This window comes from Chiloscyllium plagiosum, unplaced genomic scaffold (genome assembly GCF_037043375.1).
Source record: "Chiloscyllium plagiosum isolate Xiang-an unplaced genomic scaffold, Cpla_swu_hap1 HiC_scaffold_36, whole genome shotgun sequence".
Classification (NCBI taxonomy): Eukaryota; Metazoa; Chordata; class Chondrichthyes; order Orectolobiformes; family Hemiscylliidae; genus Chiloscyllium; species Chiloscyllium plagiosum.
The window spans coordinates 45,109,162-45,130,830 of record NW_028270174.1 but is presented as its reverse complement, the minus strand read 5'-3'; the positions used below and the strand labels follow the sequence as shown (position 1 = coordinate 45,130,830).

The 21,669-nt window shown below is 41.6% G+C and overlaps 1 protein-coding gene across 1 annotated transcript in view; it reads left to right on the top strand.

Moving 5' to 3' along the window:
- The window catches only part of LOC122559364 (bile acid-sensitive ion channel-like), a 471,193-nt gene that overhangs the window by 23,014 nt on the left and 426,510 nt on the right, over positions 1-21,669 (top strand). Inside the window, exon 3 of the mRNA XM_087979834.1 lies at positions 9,634-9,871. Within this exon, the coding sequence (XP_087835960.1) occupies positions 9,634-9,871 (238 nt within the window). The remainder of the gene's footprint in view (positions 1-9,633; positions 9,872-21,669) is intronic.

Below are 21,669 nucleotides of genomic sequence, written 5' to 3'. Positions count from 1 at the left end.
TTAGAGGGATATGAGCCAAATGCTAGCAAATGAGAATAAATTAATTTAGGATATCTGGTCAGCATGGATGAGTTGGACTGAAGGGTCTACTTCCACGCTGTACATCTCTATGGCTATGACACCATGACTCCAAGTTCAATTTACCTACCTATCATACACCTTGCACTAAAACAAGTTTTGCAGTGCAAATTATAAATAGTACACACTGCTGCTACTGAGCATCAGTGGGGGAGAGCATGTAATGTAGTGCCAATCAAGTATGCCACTTTGTCCTGGATAGTGTCAAACGTCTTCAGTGTTATTGAAGCTGCACCCATCAGGACAGGTAGAGAGTATTCCATCACATTCCAGCCTTGTACTTTTTATATGGTGCCCAGGCTCTGGGGAGATAAATTATTTGTTGTATTATTCCTAGACTCTGACCAGCTCTTGTAGTCATTGTATTTAGATAGTGAGATTAGTTGAGTTTCTGATCAGTGGTAATTCTCAGGATGTTGATAGTGGGGGATTCAGTGATGACAATATTGAATGTCCTTGGGTCATGGTTAGGTTATTTCTTATTGGTGTTGGTCATTGCCTGGTATTTGTATGGCATGAATGTTACTTGCCATTTTTCAGCCTAAGCCTGGATCATATCCAAGTCTGTTATATTAGAACATGGATTTTTCAGTATCTGAGGGGTAGCAAATGGTGCTGGACATTCTGCAATTGTCATTGGAAACATCCCCTCTTCAGACCTTATGAAGGAGGGAATGCCATTTGATGAAGCAGCTGAAGATGATTGGGCTAAGGACACTACCGTAAAGAGATGACCTGAAGCTGAGATGACTGACCTCCAACAACTACTTCTTTTGTGCCAAATATGAATTCAGCCAGCAAAGAGGGTTCCCCTTGAATCCCTTTGATTCCAGTTTTACTGGGACGCCTTGATGCTATTCTTGGTCAAATACACCATTGATGTCAAGGGCAGTCACTCTCATCTCTGAGGTTCAGCTCTATTGCCAATGTTGTAATGCTGTAATGCAGTCAGGAGCTAGATGGCCCTGGAGGAACCCAAACTGGGTGTCAGTAAGCTGAGCAGGTGCTGCTTTGATAGCAGTGTTGATGACATAACTTCTATCACTTTACTGATGATCAAGAGTAGATTGATAGGTTGGTAACTGGTTGTGTTGGATTTGTCCTGTTTTTGTGCACAGAACATAGTTAGATAATTTTCCACATTGTCAGATAGATGTCAGTATTGTAGCTGTACTGGAACAGCTTGACTGAGGATATGGCAAGTTCTGGAAGTCAAGTGTTCAGTGTTATTACCGGAGTGTTGTCAGGGCCTTTACAATAACTGTTCCTTGATATCACATGAAGTGGATTGTGCTGGCTGAAGAGTGGCTTCTACAATGCTGGAGACCATGGGAGGAGGCCAAGGGCACTTGGGCTGTTCTCACTGAAGATTGTTGAGAATGCTTCAGCCTTTTTATTGCACTGATATGCTGGGCTCTTGCAGGTTAACACACAGTGCCATTAGGTAGCAAGTTCCAAGGTTTTATCCCAACAACATGGTAATATATTTCCAAGTTGATGGAGAACTTTCTGGTGGTGACTGTCTCATGCATTTGTTGGCCTTGTCCTTCTAGATGATAAAGGTTACGAGTTTGGAAGGTACTGTTGAAAAGGTCTCAGTGAGTTATTGCAGTGCATCTTGTAGATAACTCATACTTCCGTTACTTTGCTTTGGTGATGAAGACGGTAAATGTGGAAGGTGTTAAATGTGTTTCCACTTATGCAAGATGCTTTGTATTGGAGCTGAGCTTCTTGAGTGTTGTTGGGATTACGCTGATTTGGGCAAGTGGGGAACACTCCTGAATCGTGCTTTGTAAGTAGCAAACCGGCTTTGAGGAGACAAAGGGTGAGTTACTTGTGGCAGAATTCCCAGCCTTTGACCTATTCATGTTGCCTCATTTGTCTGATTGATTAAAAACTGAACTGAACCATTCTCCAGAATGTAAATAATGCGAGATTCAGTGATTTGAATGCCATTGAATATTGATGGCGAGATTCTCTTTTGTGGAAAATGTTTTTTGCCTGGCACTTGTGTGGTACAAATGTCACTTGCCACTTATCAGCCCAAGACTGGATATCATTCCATATCTTGCTGCATTTAGACATGGGCGTTTTCAGTAGCTGAGGAGTCACAAATGATGCTGGGCATTATACAAGCATCAGCAAACATCCCTACTTCTGACACTATTGTTGAGACCATCTTTTATTTTTACTTTTCTTTTATTTTTCTCAATTTTGGTTTGGAACTGTGAGTTGTAATTGAGATTTGAAGTTTGAACCTTGAACAGCAGCTTGTTGTATGAAACAAGGAGAGAACAGAATACTAATGTTTGCTGTAGCAAACTGGCCTAGAAGGATAATGTAGGTTAATTACTACTCTAAGAACATTACAGATGAACTGGCACCCAGATAGCATTATGCTCAGGGGTTGGCAGCTGGTTGGATGTTGAATTGGTCAGTCGGGAGAGGACCTTAATCCTATGGCTGGCCAAACACAGAGGATGTTGAAAAACAAAAGGAAACACAAAAGTTGCTTCCTGTGCCTCCAACCATTTCTTGATATCATGTGGAGTGAATCAAATTGGCTGAACCCCTACATTATCTCGGATGCTGGGGAACTCTGGAGGAGGTCAAGATGGACCACCTCTCAGCACTTCTGCTTGAAATTTGTTGCAAATTCTTCAGCATCACCTTTTGTACTGTTGCACTGACATTGCCCATGCATGGCTTGGTGGGCCAATATTTAATGTGCACCCCTAATTGCCTTTGAGAAGATGAGCTGTTGTCTTGAATTGCTGCAGTCCATTTGATGTAGGTACACCTACAATGCTATTAGAGAAGTTTTCAGATTTTGACCCAGCCACATGAAGGAATTGAAAATATTTCAAAGTTTGAATGGTGAGTGGTTTGGAGGCAAATTTGGAAGAGTTATGGCCAAAGCATCCAATGATCCACCCCACTGAGATCTAATTACAGAATGGTATTCATCAAACTATTGGAAGGATGTTGTGAAACTTGAAAGGGTTCAGAAAAGATTTACAAGGATGTTGCCAGGGTCGAGCAATAGGGAGAGGCTGAATAGGCAGGAGCTGTTTTCCCTGGAGCGTCAGAGGCTATGGGGTTACCTTATAAAGGCTTATAAAATCATGAGGGGCATGGATAGGGTAAATAGACAAAATCTTTTCCCTGGGGTGAGTTAGTCCAGAACTAGAGGGCATAGGTTTAAGGTGAGGGGGGAAAGATATAAAAGGGACCTGAGGGGCAATGTTTTCACGCAGTGGGTGGTGCATGTATGGAATGAGCTGCCAGAGGAAGTGGTGCAATTGCAGCATTTAAAAGGCATTTGGATGGGTATATAAATTAGAGGGTTATAGAGAGATATGGGCCAAGTCCTGGCAAATGGGACTAGATTATTTTAGAATATCTGGTCAGTTTGGACAAGTTGGACCAAAGGGTCTGTTTCTGTGCTGTACTTTTCTATGACTTTATGACTGTATAAGAACAAGAAAACAATCAACACTTCTTGGAAGGAGCACTTCAAGGATGTCCTTGATGTGAATACTCTCAATTATCTCTTGCAGCATGTTACCTTTACATCAGAACAACCATACTAAATCAAAAAGACTGTTTGACTGTTGAGAATTAACCAGTGCCCAAGTGTAGATGTCAAAATGCTGAAACATGACAGTACAACACTCTTGGTACAAAGATATGACCTCCTCTCCTTCCTTCTTCTGAAAGGGAGTGAGCACACTGGGGATCTCCAAGATGCCTTAAGTGTGACAATCTTCAAGGAAGAAAATAAGACTGAAAATAGTAGTTACAGAGGGATCTTTTTACTGTCCACCACAGAGAAGGCAATTGCAAAACTCCTCGCCCATTGTTTCCTCCCTGAGGCTAAAAAGCTCCTTTCAGGGTCACAATGCAAATTCAGTCCATCAAGAAGCATGATGGATTTGTTCTTCACAGCAAAACAAGCCTGAGATATGCAAACTGTAATATTCACCAATGGATCTGCCATAGATCAGATACATGTGCAAACTGGGATCAAGCAGTCACTTCTCTATTTTCCTTGCTACAACAGTCCACCCTAAATCCATTGGAATGCAGCTTTTCTCCAGGACAAACAAGGAATTGTTCAATCAGCATCACTTCAGATCAGAACAAAGACCAGCTTAATCTCTGTCAGCAAATTCCAGTACTCAGACAATAGTTATCAGTTTCCTTGCTCAAAGGCTAGGTCCGCTGCAGTTGCTGATGTATTTGTGAAAGTATGAGAAAATGGGCCTTAGCCTTAAACATCGGGAAAATAAAGATCCTCAACTAACCTACTCATGCTGCACAACATTGTCTCTCAACTATCAGTATCCACAGTGAATAATGTGGCTCAATTCTCATACCTTTCACTGAAAGCAGACATTGCCTCCAGTGTGCCTTTGGCTGACAGAAGAAGAGAATGTTTGACTACAAAGGCCTCAAACCTTAGCACCAAGCTCAAGGTCTGCAGAGCAACAGTAGTAACTGTCCTTCTGAATGCATCAGGAACATATACATTGTGTAGCAGTCATCTCAAATCCCAAATGAATTGCCTTCCGTGATGCTTCCATATAATCCTGCAATATTGGATAAATGTTCCAATGCCAGCATCTTCCCTCAGGCAAGCATGCTCAGTCTCATGTCAGCAGTTATAGTTCATCAACTGTATTGGGTGACTCCCAATACTCTAGGCTTCATCTTGGAAAATGGTTACCAGGACACCTATAGTAGTCTGAAGCAATGTGGACCCTTGACAATTGATAAAGGTAATTTTTTTTAACTCAAAGAGTAGTGAAGCTATCAGAAAAGGTTATGCAAGCTCAGTCTTTAAATATATTTGAAGTTGAGCTTAATAAGTGGTTGATTATCAATGGTGTAAAGGATTATGGGAATAAAGGCTTGATTAAAGGCTGATCAGCCATAATTATGCTCAATGGCAGAGCAAATTAGACAGGCTGAATAGTGTTGAATTCATTGAATTCCAATAGCATGGATGCAGGTCATTTGGCCCATTATGACCACACCAACCCTTCAAAGGGCATCCCACACTGACCCACCACCTCCACCCTATATTTTCCGTGGCTAATCCATTTAAAACTGCACACTATGAGCAATTTGACATGGCCAATCCACCCTAACCTGCACATCTTTGGACTGTGGAAGGAAACCAGAGGAAATCCACACAGACACAGGGAGAACGTGCAAACTCCACACAGACAGTTGCTTAAGGCTGGAATCAAACCCAGGTCCCTGGTACTGTGAGACAGCAGTGCAAACCACTGAGCCACCATGCCAAATGGTCTACTGCTATTCCTATGATGTTGTCAATGAAAATAAGAAAATAGTGAATCGGCAGACTGAGTAATTACTTTGGATCAGCATTTACAAATGATAAAGAGATCAACATGCCAGGTATTCTCAGGAAATTAATATTGAATCAGAGAGAGGAAATCACCAAAATTAATGTAAATAAAATCGCATTAATGAAGATGATAATGATACTGAAGAGTAATAAATGGCTATGTGCTAATGTTTTCCATTGTACTCCTTTTAAACAAGCAAGTGAGAATATTGTTGATGCATTAACAGTCATTTGATTAAGAAACTGTGCATGCTTTTATTATTATAGGAAGGTGAGAGAAATAAATCAATAACTTATGTAATCACTTAATTTCACATCTGGGGCAGAATTTAACATGCTCCAGGGCACGAAGTAGGAGGTGAGTATGGTGATGTAAACTTAAATTTGATGCTAGTGGGCAAAGTTACAGGCATTTATCCACAAGTTCTGGCCTTCTGTGAGATGTAGATAATGGCCTGGTCAGAAACCATGCAGGAAACACAGTGCAGGGTTTGGGTGGGAAAGGACAGTGACCTTTACAAGGTCCTATTTCCATTAGAGGTCACTCCTTAAGCTCCAAAGATTTATTTGCATTTCCCCTCCCCTCTCATTATCCTTGATTTTCTTCACTCCCTCATACCCCCTGCATTCCCCACACAGATCTGCAAAGTTGGTTTCAGTGATTACTCATCTAGCTCCTGTGGGAACCATTATTAGTGACTTGATGCAGTCCCATTTGTGACCACCACTCCAAGCGGCACTGCTCAGACTAGAGAACTGGCAAGTCAAGTGTAAGACCATAAGAATAGAATTAGCCTGCTCACTGTTCAGTAGGATCATGATCCAGCATTCCTCACGTACACTTTTCTGTCCTTTCCCCATAACCCTTGATTCACCTACTGGTCAAGAATCTATCTATCTCAGCCTTAAATATACTCAAGGACTCTGGCACCGCAGACCTCTGTGGCAAGAACCCTCACAAACCTGTGAGATCAGCAATTTCTCCACATCTCAGATTTAAATTGACACCCCTTTAGACTGAGACTATGGACTCTGATCATAGACTCCTATGAGGGGAAGATTCTCTTAGCAGTAGCCTATCAAGCCCTTTAAAAATCTGATATGCTTCATTAAGATCATGTTCCATTCCTTTAAATTCCAATTAGTAGAGTCTCGAATTGTTTAACCTTCACTCAAAAGACAATCCCTCCATAGAGGGGATCAGAAGATTTTGTGTATGACCCAGAACATAACATAAGCCAACCTCCCACCCATTTACACTTCTCGTTGCCACAGAAAGGCTGCCAACATCATCAAAGACCTCCCCCTCCCCCAACCACTGCAGTAATGCTCTCTTATAACCTCTTCAGGTAGAAGATACAGCAGCTTGAACTCACGCATCAACAGGTTCAAGAACAGCTTCTTCACTGCTGTTATTAGACTTCTGAATGGACTCTCTCACTTCACATAATGTTGGTCTTGCTAACATTGATCTTCGTTTGTGCATCTCCTGTGCAGCTGTAACCTTGTATGCTTCACTCTGTCTAAGTACTCTGTCTATGATCTGTCCATCCTTGTACTGCTCAAAAAACAAAGCTTTTCACTGTATCAAGGTACATGTGACTACAATAAATCAAATCAAATCAAAATTAAATTGTCTTAATGAATTTTCTCTGAAATGCCTCTCATGAAATAATATCTTTCCTTAAATACTGATGGGCTGACAACTTCCTGAGGTGGAACTTCTTCCATAGTGAGGAGGAAAATTCTCACCTCAAGACACTTAGGAGCCAACAGAGGTTAAATTGCTTCAGGACTCTGGGACTGGATAGGAATAGGGTGAGACTTTTAATTCTGTTTCTACCCACAGTACCAACTAACTGGACTAAAAGTCCAGCCATATCGTGGGCAGATTACCAAAGTCTACAATTAAAGATAAAGTGACCGAATCTGTCATTTTCAGGGAAAAGTTACCCCTGAAAGGTTATATTATAATGTTTGATGAGGTAACCTAAAGTTGTCAACAAGGAAATACCTATGAATGTTACTTATAAGAACATCCAAACAGCACCTAAATGTATCATTGAAAAGAGACTGCTGACCAAATTTGAAGCTTATAAAATTGACCTGATTAGCAAATTGGCAGTGTGGTAGTCGGGATAAAGGGACTGTACTCTGATTGGCTGGTCATGAGGAAGGTTCTGGAGGTATCTGTCTTGGGGTCTCATCTATTTGTATTTATTAATAGCTTAGATAATGGAATAAAAAGTTATAAGCAATTTTTCTGAAAAGATAAGGGTAGGTTGTGTTCCTGGCTGTGTGGATGGAAATGCAATATCACAAAGTGATTTTGATAGGTTAAGTTATTACTCAAAGCTATGGAGAAGGAAGGAACAGGTTACTTTCTAAAGAGTGAAATGTTAGAAGTTTGTGAGATCCAAATTAATTTGAGTGTTCAGATGCTTAGATGATTTAAATGTCATGATGATAATAGATCCTGAAGATAATGTACTGTGGATATCTCAGAATAACACTTAGATTCTGAGCGTTAAATTATAAAATTGTAGAGTGAGGATTTCATTCCTTGGAGCTTAAAAGTAAAAGGATGATTTGATCAAAAATTTAAGATATTACAGAAAACATACAGGGCAGATACGGGGAACTATTTTTGATAGGTAGGGATTCTGGGACTAAGAGGTATAATCTAAAATCTATAACCTTACAAGACTGAAAATAAGATGTATATTTGCGTATTAATGTTGGTGAAGGTTTGCAGTTCTCTTCTGTAAATATCAATTGATGTTGATAACAAGACTATTTGTACATTGTAAAATTAATATTTTTGTTAATCAAAAGCATTTAAATATTCACAACAAAGATGTAGGAGTTAGGTCACACATCAGCTATGATCTCACTGAATAATAGAACATCCTTGAGGGGTTAAACGAGTTACTTCTGTTCCTAAGTCGTGCACTTTTCTCATGAAGAAAATAATTGACTAAAGTCATCCTAAAAAATGGCAGAACATTTTGTGTGGCATAGTGGTTCAGTGGTTAGTGCTGCTGCCTCAGTGTGCCAGGGACCCTAGTTTGATCTCACCTTGGGCAAATGTGTATGGGAGTTTGCACATTCTCCCTTTGTCAGTATGGGTTTTGTCCAGATGCTCTGGTTTTCTGCCATAATCCAAAGGTGGGCTGGTTAGGTGGATTGGCCATCTTAAATTGTCCAGAGATGCACAGGCTAGGTGGATTAGCCATGGGAATGCAGGATTACAGGGATACGGTGGGTCTGGATGGGATGCTCTTTAGAGAGTTGGTGTGGACTCGATGGACCGAATGGCCTGTTTCCACATAGAGTCATAGAGATGTACAGCACGGAAACAGACCCTTTGGTCCAACCTATCCATGCAGACCAGATATCCCAACCCAATCTAGTCCCACCTGCCAGTACCCGGCCATATCCCTCCCAATCCCTTGCTATTCATATATCCATCCAAATGCCTCTTAAATATTGCAATTGTACCAGCCTCCTCCATTTCCTCTGGCAGCTCATTCCATACACATACCACCTCTGTGGGCTAGTGTAGGTTAGGTGGGCTTGGATCGGCTCAACATCGAGGGCCAAAGGGCCTGTACTGCGCTGTATTCTTCTGTGTTCTGTGTTCTGTGTGTGAAAAGGTTGCCCCGTAGGTCTCTTTTATATCTTTTCCCTCTCACCCTAAACCTATGCCCTCTAGTTCTGGACTCCTCGACCCTAGGGAAAAGACTTTGTCTATTTACCCTATCCGTGTCCTCCATAATTTTGTAAACCTCTATAAGGTCACCCCTCAGCCTCCGATGCTCGAGGGAAAAAAGCCCCAGCCTGTACAGCCTCTCCCTATAACTCAAATCCTCCAACCCTGGCAATATCTTTGTAAATCTTTTCTGAACCTTGAACCCTTTTCTGAACATTGTAGCAATTCTGCAATTTGGGTGGTGATTGATCACTTATTTGGTTAAGTAGGAAATACTGAATACAATTCAATGAACTGACCATTACTATTTCTGTTAGGTTCCAAACCTCATGGGATGTTTTCAGATGTAACACTTGATTGTATATTTTTATAAGCTAGCTGCATGTGCAATGCTGATTTTCAGATTTCCACAACATTGGTTTTCACACATCAACATGAAGATGTCATTTTGTTTCGCTTCCTACAGATACCAATCCAAAGCAGTAGCCAACATGAACGTCATATATATGTTGTGGTCTATTGTGTGTGCAGCTCTAAGCATTAGTCAAAGTGATGGAAATAGTAGCACTTCTCAAGAAATCCTAGACTTTCTTCGAGGGAACCCAACTTTCAGCATCAAGAATTTCACCAAAAAATATGGTTACCAAATTGATAATACAACTCTCATAAAATGTGACTTCTTTGGGGAGCCCTGTTATCCAAAGGTAAATTAAATTTATTTACCTTATTATGAATTTGAAATTCTGAAGGTTAATTTCCACAGGATTTTATTATCTCCTGATGTCTATTCAATGGATAATTAGCAGAAGTTTGGAGAAGCAATGCAAATAACTATTTATGACATTTCTTTAGTGTGTCTGTTGATCTTCTACTGCAGTTACTGTAGGGAAACAAGACAGCTCTTGCAGAAAGTTTAGGTGCTAAAATTGTAAAGTTTTCTAGTAAAATAGTTTCTGTTTGCTTTCAATGATATTTTGGATCTACTTGGTTCTAAATAGGAACATGTTATGCAATACCAGTTCTATTATTCAATGTGAAATTAAGGCCTGCATTCAGACATCAATCTTTATCCAGTTTTAACAAACATTGAACAGAGGAGTAACAACCTTTGGTCATATATGGCTTGTATTTAAAGCTCTAGTGGGCAGAATTTACAGATCTCAGGAAATTCAGCAGCTAATGAAAAGTGAAGACTGCTGGACCAAAGTTTATTGACTCATTTACTCTCTTGTAACAGGATTGGTTGGATTTCCCCTCACCTTTCCAATTTTGTGTTCTGATCTCTGAATTCTTTGACTAGTTTCCAATTCGATTTGTCTAAATTGGACCTTCCCCAAACTTGTCCTCCAACTTACTCCAATCTCAACACTCCTCGAGACGTCAATCTCCAATCTGGCTCCTCATTTATCTCAGTCCACAAATCTTCAACACCCATGACTTTTCCAATTTCCTCTCTCCATTTTCTCTGCTTTCGTGTTCATTTCCTGGAGGCAGTCAAAGAGGTCACAAGATCACCAGGGAGCAGCGGGATACGTGAGTATACACTTTAAATTATTTACTTTCAGGTTTGGCGTTGTTTCAGTTCCTGGAGGCTGTTGGAGAGGTCACGAGGTTACATATTTGGACGGTGGTTTTACCCGAAACACTACTCGGGTAGTGTCTCCCCTCCATCCTCCTCCTCTAACCAAAAAATATGTTCTGTGCGTCAGTTGGTAAGGTGACAAGTGTTTTATTTCGTGTTTCATTTTCTCAGCCATCTATTTGGGAATTTAGAATAGTGGGAATGGAGGTTAGGGCAGTTAAATGTTCCTCCTGCAAAATGTGGAAGGTAAGGATCATCTCTGGTGTCCCTGTTGACCTTATTTGTGGGAAGTGCATCCCAATCCAGCTCCTCGAGAACCGTGTTAGGAAACTGGAGCTGGACCTGGATGAACTTTGGATTATTCGGGAGGCGGAGGGATTTATTGAGAAGAGTTACAGGGACGTAGTTACTCCACAGCCACGTGAGAAAGGTAGATGGGTAACCCTCAGAGGTAGGAAAGGGAATCGGCAGGTAGTGCAGGGATCTCCTGTGGTGGTTCCCTCAACTACAGACATGCCGTTTTGGATACTGTTGGGATTGGGGGGGGAATGGCTTACCAGGGGTAAGCAATGAGGCAGAGATCTCTGGCACAGGGTCTGTCCCTGTTGCTCAGAAGGAAATGGAGAAGATGAGCAGAGCTTTCATCATTGGGAACTCCATAGTTAGAGGGGCAGATAGGAGATTTTGTGGGAATGAGAGAGACTCGCGATTGGTGTATTGTCTCCCAGATGCCAGGGTTCATGATGTCTCTGATTGTGTTTTTGGGATCCTTGAGGGGGAGGGAGAGCAGCCCCAAGTCATGATCCAGATAGGCACCAATGACATAGGTAGGAAGAAAGGTGGGGAAATAAGACAGAAATTGAGGGAGCTAGGCTGGAAGCTTAGAACTAGAACCAACAGAGTTGTTATCTCTGGTTTGTTGAAACTTTATTGCTGGAACAGCACAGCAGGTCAGGCAGCATCCAGGGAACAGGAGATTCGACGTTTCGGGCACAGGCCCTTCTTCAGGAATTCCTGAAGAAGGGCCTGTGCCCGAAACGTCGAATCTCCTGTTCCCTGGATGCTGCCTGACCTGCTGTGCTGTTCCAGCAATAAAGTTTCAACTTTGATCTCCAGCATCTGCAGACCTCACTTTCTCCATCTCTGGTTTGTTACCTGTGCCATGTGCTAGTGAAGTGAGGAACAGGAAGGGAGCAGAGCCGAACATGTGGCTGCCGGGATGGTACAATAGGGAGTGTTTTGGATTCTTGGATAATTGGAGCTCTTTCTGGGGAAGGTGGGACCTCTACAAACAGGATGATCTTCACCTGAACCAAAGGGGTACCAATATCCTGGGGGCATAATTTGCTAATGCTCTTCGGGGGGGGGGGGGCGTGTTAAACTAAAGCTACACGGGGATGGGAACCTGAATGGTAGTTCCCGTGTACAGTAGGTTGAGGGTAGTGAGGTCAGGGATAGATTTCTAAGGTCGTGAGAGGGCACGGTCAAGCAGGATGTTGGTTTGAAATGTTGTAATTCAACACCCGAAACATGCGGAATAAGGTGGGTGAACTTGCAGCATGGGCTGGTACCTGGGGTTGCGATGTTGTGGCCATTTCAGGGACATGGGTAGAGGAGGGACAGGAATGGTTGTTGTAGATTCTGGGATTTAGATGTTTCAGTAAGAACAGAGGAAATGGTCAAAGAGTGGGGGGGTGGGGGTGGGGGGGTGGTTGCCATTGTTAATCAAGGGTAGTATTACAGCAGCTGAGATAACATTTGAGGACTCATCCACTGAGGTAGTTTGGGCTGAGGTTAGAAACAAGAAAGGAGAAATCACCCTGTTGGGAGTTTTCTATAGGCCTCTGAATTGTTCCAGGGATGTAGAGGCAAGGACAGGAAAGATGATTCTTGATTGGAGTGGGAGTAACAGGGTAGTTCTGGAAGAGCACAGCAGTTCAAGCAGCATCCAAGGAGCTTCGAAATCGACGTTTCGAGCAAAAGCCCTTCATCAGGGTAGTTGTAATGGGGAACTTTAATTTCCCCAACATTGAGTGGGAATACTATAGTTCAAGTAGTTAAGATGGATCAGTTTTTGTTCAATGTGTGCAGAAGAAATTTCTGACATAGTATGTAGACTGGCCAACAAGAGGCAATGCCATGTTGGATTTGGTACTGGGGAATGAACCCAGCCAGGAGTTAGATTTGGAGGTAGGTGAGCACTTTGTCAATAGTGACCATAATTCAGTTATGTTTACAATAGCAATGGGCAGGGATAGGTATATACCAAAGGGAAAGAGGTACAACTGGGGAAAGGCAATTATGATACGACTAGGCAGGATTTAGGATGCATAGGATGGGGAAGGGAGCTACAGGGGATGGACACACTTGAAATGTGGAGCTTATTCAAGGAACAGCTACTGTGGGTCCTTGATAAGTATATAGCTATCAGGCAAGGAGATAGTTCTCAAGAGAGGGAGCCATGGTTTACTAAAGAAGTTGAAACTCTTGTCAAGAGGAAGAAGGAGGCTTATGTGAGGATGAGGCATGAAGGCTCAGTAAGGGGGCTTGAGAGTAATAAGTTAGCCAGAAAAGATCTAAAGAGAGGGCTAAGAAGAGCCAGGAGAGGCCATGAGACGTTTTTGGTGAATAGGATCAAGGAAATCCCTAAGGCCTTCTTTTAGGTATATCAGGAATAAAAGAATGACCAGAGTAAGATTAGGGCCAAACAAGGATAGTAGTGGGACATTGCGTGTGGAATCTGAGGGCATAGGGGAAGCACTTAATGAATCCTTTTCGTCAGTATTCACATTGGAAAAGGGCAATGTTAGTGAGAATACAGAGATACAGGCTACTCGATTAGACGGGATTGAGGTTGACAAAGAGGAGGTTTTAGCAATTTTGGAAGATCTGAATGTAGATAAGATCCCTGGCTGGATGGGATTTATCCTCAGATTCTCTGGGAATCCAGGGAGGAGATTGCAGAGCCTTTCGCTTCGATCTTTATGTCATCATTGTCGACAGCAGTAATGCCAGAAGGCTGGAGGAAAGCAAATATTGTTCCCTTGTTATGCCGACCTAACCTTATTGAGTTATTTGAGAAGGTGACAAAGCAAGTGGATGAAGATATGTGATTGATATGGTGTATATAGATTTCAGTAAGGGGTTTGATAAGGTTCCACATGGTAGGCTATTGCACAAAATACGGAGTTTCGGGATTGAAGGTGATTTAGTGGTTTGGGTCAGAAATTGGCTAGCTGAAAGAAGACAGAGAGTGGTGGTTGATGGAAATGTTCATCCTGGAGCTCAGTTGCCAGTGGTGTGCCATAAGGATCTGTTTTGGGGCCACTGCTGTTTGCCATTTTTATAAATGATCTGGATGTGAACGTAGAAGGATGGATTAGTAAATTTTCAGATGACACTAAGGTTGGCAGAGTTGGCAGAGTTGTGGATAGTGCCGAAGGATGTTGTGGGCTACAGAGGGACATAGATAGGCTGCAGAGCAGAACTGAGAAGTGGCAAATGGAATTTAATGCAGATAAGTGTGAGATAGTTCACTTTGGAAGAAATAACAGGAATGCAGAGTACTGGGCTAATGATAAAATTCTTGGCAGTGTCGATGAACAGACAGATCTCGGTGCCCAGGTGCATAAATCCCTGAAAGTTGCCACCCAGGTTGATCGGGTTGTTAAGAAGACATATGGTATGTTAGCGATTATTGGTAGGGTTTTGGAGCCACGAGGTCATGCTTCAGCTGTACAAGACACTGGCAAGGTCGCACCTGGAGTATGACGTACAGTTCTGATCACTGCATTATCGGAAGGATGTGGAAGCTTTGGAAAGGGTTCAGAGGAGATTTCCTCAGATGTTGCCTATGGAAGGAGGGTCTTACAAGGAAAGGCTGAGGGAACTGAAGCTGTTTTCATTGGAGAGAAGAAGGTTGAGAGGTGCCTTAATCGAGACATATAAGATAATCAGAGGGTTAGATAGGGTGGACAGTGAGACCCTTTTTTTACACATTTGAAGGCTAACACGAGGGGGCATAGCTTTAAATTGAGGGGTGATACATTTAAGACAGATATCAGGTGTAGTTTCTTTATGCAGAGAATCATAGGGGCATGGAACGGTCTGCCTACAACAGTAGTAGACTCACCGACATTAAGGCCATTTAAATGGGCATTGGACATGCATATGGATAATAATGGAATGGTGTAGGTTAGATGGGCATCAAATTAATCTCAAAGGCCGGTGCAACATTGAGACCTGAAAGGCCTGTACTGCACTGTAATGTTCTTGTTCTATGTGCTGTGTTCTAGTAGTGGCTTGATGCTGGAAGTCTACCAATTTTGTAATCAGCAAACTTCTCATTCTGATGAGAAAGTGAAGGCAGGTAATGTCATTAAATTTGTGCAATTGACCAAAAAATACCTGATAGAAATGGTTTCTTATTTTTTAACCTGGCAAGTTTTAATGATCTGGGCCACACTGTCTGAAAATGTGAGCAAGCAGATTCAAAGTAACATTCAAAAGGAATGATATCTATCGTTACAAATGCCAGAAGAATAAAGAGCTACAATGAAGAATCAGGGAGGTGGGTTTACTTGGGAGATCTTCCAAATAACCTGCACAATATGTAATAGAACTGATGAGGGAACAAGCTGTCCTAGATCTGGTCCTGTGTAATGAGACAGGAATAATTAATGATCCCATAGTTCGAGATCCTCTTGGAAGGAGCAATCACAGTATGGTTGCATTTAGAATACAGATGAAAATTGAGAAGGCAAAATTCAATACCAGGATCCTGTGCTTAAACAAAGGAGGCTACAATAGGATGAGGGAAGAGTTGGCTAAAGTAAACTAGAAGCAAGACTTTATTGTGGGACAGTTGACGAATAGTGGAGAACTTCCAAAACAATTTTTCACAATGCTCACCAAAGTATATACCAGTGAAAAGGAAGGACTATGGGAAAATGGGTAATCTGCCATGGGTGTCTAAGGAAGTAAAAGAGGTTATCAAAGTGAAAGAGAAGGCTTACAAAGTGGCCAAGATCAGCCAGACACTAGAAGATTGGGAAAACTTTAAATGTCAACAGAAGGCAACAAATAGCTATAAAGACCATGAGAATAAACTAGCACAGAATATTGAGACAGCAACAGTTTCTATAAATATATAAAACAAACAAGAAAGGCTAAAGTAAGCACTAGTCCTTTTAGAGGATGAGAAGGGGGATTTAGTAACAGAATATGAGGAAATGGCCGAGGCATTGAGCAGGTATCTTGCATTAGTCTTGACATTAGAGAACACAAAGACCATGGCCAGTAATTGAGAAAGAGATGAAGGTGGGTGAGAACCAGGAAACACATCATTATCACAAAAAATGGTAGCATTGAGCTAAGGGTAGACAAGTCTCCTGTCCCAGATGGAATGCATCCCAAGGTACTAAAAGAGATGGTGGGAGAAATAACAAATGCACTTATGGTAATTTTCCAAACTTCACTGGACTCTGAAGTTCCAGCAGATTGGAAAACAGCAAATGCAATGCCACTGTTTGAAAAAAAGGAGGTAGACAAAAGATGGGGAATTATAGATCAGTTAGCTTAACTTCTGTAGTGGGGGAAATGCTCGAGTCGATGATCAACAAAGAAGTAGTTATGCATCTAGATAGAGATTGTCCCATTGGGCAGATGCAGCATGGATTCCTGAAAGGCAGCTCATGCTTAACTAATCTATTAGATTTCTAGGAAGACATTATGAGCAAGTTAGACAATGGGGACCTAGTAGATATGATGTAACTAGATTTCCAAAAGGTATTTGACAAGGTACCTTGTCAAAAGGCTGCTGCATAAGAGAAATATTCAAGGCATTGTGGGCAATGTATTAGCATAGATAGAGGATTGGTTAACTAACAGGAAGCAAAGAGTGGGGTTAAATGAATGTTTTTCTGGTTAGCAGTCAGTCACTAGTGGTATGCCTCAGGGATCAGTTTTAGGACCACAGTTATTCAAATTTACATAGATGATTTGGAGTTGGGGACCATAGGTAATGTGTTAAATTTTGCGGATGACACGAAGATGAGTCACCATCCTGATTTGGAAATATATCACTATTCCTTCACTGTATGTGGGTCAAAGTCCTTCATTTCTCTCTCTAAGGGCCTTGTGGGCCAACTTTCAGAAGGAGCGCATCACTGTCTTGTCCAGGACAGCTTGGAATGGCAATAAATGCTGGTCAGCCAGCAACATCTGTGTCCCATGAGTGAATTTTAAACTAATATAAAATGGGAACTGCATAACGTGTAAATGTGTCCAACATAGCCCACATCAGAAGCTATATTAGTGAGCATTGTAGCTGCTTTTATATTGAAAGTTGCTGCCTCCATCATCTTCTAAACGTACAGATCCTGTGCGGTCTGATGTGTTAGAGAAAAGCTATTTTCTGGTCTAACCAGAAGAGTCTCTTGTAGGTAACAAGATGTATGGAACAGCATTCAGCAACTATTTACAGGTTAAAAAGGCATGGTATACATTCTTACAGAGACTGCTAACTGGGCCTGATGTTCATTGGAATGCTTTCAAATTACCAAGTTACTCTACCCACAGCTCCAAACTTTTTTCAATGCACTAAGCGTTGCTTGTGACATGCAATCAGTTTTAACTCTTTCAGACCCGTATATAACATTTCTCTTTCATCCAAACTTGGTTCTCATTATTCATTTGTATACATAATTACAATTATTGCTGCCACATCCCCTTTCCCCCCACATTTTTGACTTTATAAATTCAGTTGATCTGATTGATGCACCACTCTCCCCAAACGTTTACTCTTTAGTCTTGGAAGAAGATAGTTTATTGGATTGAAGGTAGTTGATTCCCTTCCTGATGGTCTAGATCTGTGCTTGTCTTTGATCTGGAAACATTTTAAACTCTTGGATTTATTGTGTGGAGGACATATTGCTACTCCAGCAAAAATGTTTTCCTTTGCAATATCCTGAATTGTTTGGCATTGGTTAAGCCTTTCATATTCATGCCTTCTATAAAATGTTTTTTTTAACATGTTGAGCAGTTTGAAATCTCTCCTTTGTCCCCAGCAACTGATTTACCAGGGGAACTCATGTTTTCACTTTCTCCATTTTCTACTTGAAGATGGGGTCAGTGCTGGGCCCATTGCTGTTTGTTATTGATATCACTTATTTGGATAAGATTGTATAAGGCATGCTAAGTAAATTTTCAGATGACACTAAAATGTCGTGGACAGTGAGAAAGGTTATCATAAATTGCAGCAGAATCTTGATCAGCTGAGGTAGTGGAATGAGAAATGGCAAATGGAGTTTAATGTCGATTGGTCGGATGTTGCATTTTGGAAAGTCAAATCGAAGTAGGAGATTCATAGTGAATGATAGGGACTTAGGGAGTGGAGTGAAATAGAGGGACTTTGGAGTTCAGGTGCATGGTTCTTTGAAAGTGGAGCCACAGGTAGACAGGGCAGTGAAGAAGGCTTTTGGCACACTGGCCTTCATCAGTCATAGCACTGAGTGTCGAAGTTATGAAGTATTGTTGCAGTTGTGCAGAATGTCTCTGGGAGTATTGTATTTAATTTTGGTCACCTTGCTATAGGAAGGATCTTAGTAAACTGGAAAGAGTGCAGAAGAAATTTACAAGGATGTTGCCAGAACTCTATGCTCTGAGTTATAGGGAGATGTTGGACAAGCTGGGACTGTTTTCTTAAGACTGTAGGTAACTTGGGGGCGACAGTATAGAAGTGTATAAGATCATGAGAGGCATGGTTAGGGTTAATGCACTCAGTCTTGTTTCCTCAAGAGTTGGGGAATCGAGAACTACAGGGCATCAGATTAAGACCATAAGACCATAAGACCATAAGACATAGGAGCGGAAGTAAGGCCATTCGGCCCATCGAGTCCACTCTGCCATTCAATCATGGCTGATGGGCATTTCAACTCCACTTACCCACATTCTCCCCGTAGCCCTTAATTTCTTGTGACATCAAGAATTTATCAATCTCTGCCTTGAAGACATTTAGCGTCCCAGCCTCCACTGCACTCTGCGGCAATGAATTCCACAGGCCCACCACTCTCTGGCTGAAGAAATGTCTCCGCATTTCTGTTCTGAATTTACCCCCTCTAATTCTAAGGCTGTGTCCACGGGTCCTAGTCTCCTCGCCTAACGGAAACAATTTCCTAGCGTCCACCCTATGCGCATGTGCAGATTAAGTTTAGAGGGGAAAGAATAAAAGGGAACCTGAGGGGCAACTATTTTACACAGAGAATGATATACATATGGAATGAGCTGTCAATGGAAATGGTTGACAACATTAACAACATTTAAATGACATTTGGGCGAATACATCGATAGGAAAGGTTCAGAAGGATTTGAGCCAATGCAAATGGGGTTAGAATGGATGGACATCTTGGTCGGCATGGACCAGTTTGGATTGAAGGGCAGCCTACGAGCTGTTGGACTCTATGTCTCTATCCATGACTCAATGTATTCTCATTATTGCTGTTGGGAATTCTTGTTTAGAAGCTAATGAGGCCAGGTTTTCTGCATCAACCTGGTTCCTCTGAGGTACCACAATATCTGGTGTCAGTCTTGCATCTATCATTACTATTTGTTCACTAAGGCTTGTTGCAATCTGAGTTACTTTAGTTTGAGATTTGCCAGCTTCAGGTGTTGTCTGGCTTTTCATTATATTTTCTCATAAATCTTGCTGATTCTTGGATACTGAATAGTTTTCAGTGTGAAGAATAATGGAAAGCATTTCAGTCAAACCATTGTAGTCACATGTTCCCATTTCATTGACCAGTATAAAATGTATATTACTTATTATAAAATTCTTGGAACTCCCTTCCTAATAGCAGTGTAGGAGTACCTACACATACAGTCACAGTCATAGAGTTATACAGCACAGAAACAGACCCTTTAGTTCAACTCTTCTGTGCTGGCCAGATACTCTAAACTGACCTAGTCTCGTTTGCCAGCATTTGGCCAACAGCACTTCAAATTCTTTCTATTCATGTCCCTATCCAGATGCCTTTTAAATGTTGCAATTGTAACTGCCTCCACTACCTCCTCTGGCAGCTCATTCCATACACTCTGTGTGAAAAGGTTGCCCCTCAGATTCCTTTAAAACTTTTCCCCATCCTCCTTATATCTATTCCCTCTCGTTTTGGACTCCCCTGTCCTGGGAAAAAGACCTTGAGTATTCACCCAATCCATGACCCACATAATTTTATATATCTCAAGGACTACAATGGTCCAAGATGGCAGCTCAGTGCCATCTTTTTCAGTGCAGTCGGAGATGGACAGTAAATGCTGGCCTAGTCAGTGATATCCAAATCTGAATGAACAAAAACAAGTTCTCTTTCATCCTTCTGTTTCCTATAGCCTCATGCTCTCTATGCATTGTGGTGGCAATGCCAGATCTGTAAGCTGTTTTTTAAAAGTCATACTGTTGAAACTTGGATTATGCAGTGTTTAAAGTTTTCCTTTGCCTATTGGAAACTTTTCACTTTTACTCAGGCACTTTCTGACACCTTATTGCTCATCAGTTGAACCAGGATTTGGGACCATTCCAATACGTCATCTTATGATGCTGATTGCACCTCTATCCTGGAGTTGCAAATTTTCATATTTGAGCACATCTCTTAACAAGATGGATGCTGAGAGATTGTCTCCTCTTGTAGGAAGTTCTAGAACCAGTTGGCATTACCTGAGAGTAAGGAGTCACCCATTTAAGACAAAGACGGAGAGATGAATCTGTGGAATTTCTTACTCCAGAGAGCTATCAAGTTGTGTTATTAAGTGTATCCAAAGCTTAGGAAGACTGAATTTTTAATCACTTAGGGGCTCAAAAGTAATGGGGAAAAGGCAGGAAAGTGGCAGTATGGATTATCAGATCAGCCACGAATTCACTGAGTGGTGTAGCAGACATGATGGCTCAAATGGCCTACTTCTTCTCTGGCATCTTATGGTCTAAAGTGCTGTTTAATATCTTTGGAACATTCTACAATGTTATATTTCCACAAGATTTTCTTCTCTAGGTTTGATTAGTTCTTCAAATCTTCATTGCTGATCACCATGTCATAAGTTAAAGTTGAATCAACCTTCAGATCACCACCCCCATTCACCACTACTATCAAGTTTGAAGGTTTTTTGAATAGAACCTCTACAATGTGGAAACAAGCCCTTGAGCCCAACAGGTCCACACCAACCTTCCAAGAGTAACCCATCCAGACCCATTCCCCTACTCTATGATCCTATGCACCTCATCTGCACTGCCCTGGTTGCTACCACTCTTCTTTGTGTTTATATAGGATCGTGTGCCACTCTGTGAGACAGTCTGATCATACAAACATAGATACTTGGAGCAGGAATGGGTTCTTCAGCTCTCCCTCTCTTCCATTCACAATGTTCATGGCTCATTCACTATCTCAACAACATATTACCATTTTCTGTCCATCCTTTAATGATGCCTTTAATATTTAAAAATGTATTCATCTCTTTCGCATGTCCTCAGTATCCCAGCCTTCACAACCTTCTCTGCTACAGAATTCACAGGTTGACCACTCACAGACAGAAGAAATGTTTCCTCATCTCAATCCTTAATGACTGGCTCCATATTCTGAGACTGTGACCCCTGGGTCTAGACTCCTGAAACATCCTCCCTGCTTCTAGTCTGTCCAATCCTGTTATAATGTGGTACATTACAATTAGATTCCCTGTTGTGATTACAGACTCAGTCAAATCACTCTCTCCTCACAAGACACACCTGCGTCAAGCTAGAAGTCCCTGTTATAGTTGGTAAGATCTAGTTTGTTGCATTTCAGAACTATTTATGAGTTACAGTAAAATACAGGCTGGCAGGTGGACCTGTTATTAGGTATAACTCCTTCAAAATCCTAAGCGGTTGTAACATTCCAGATG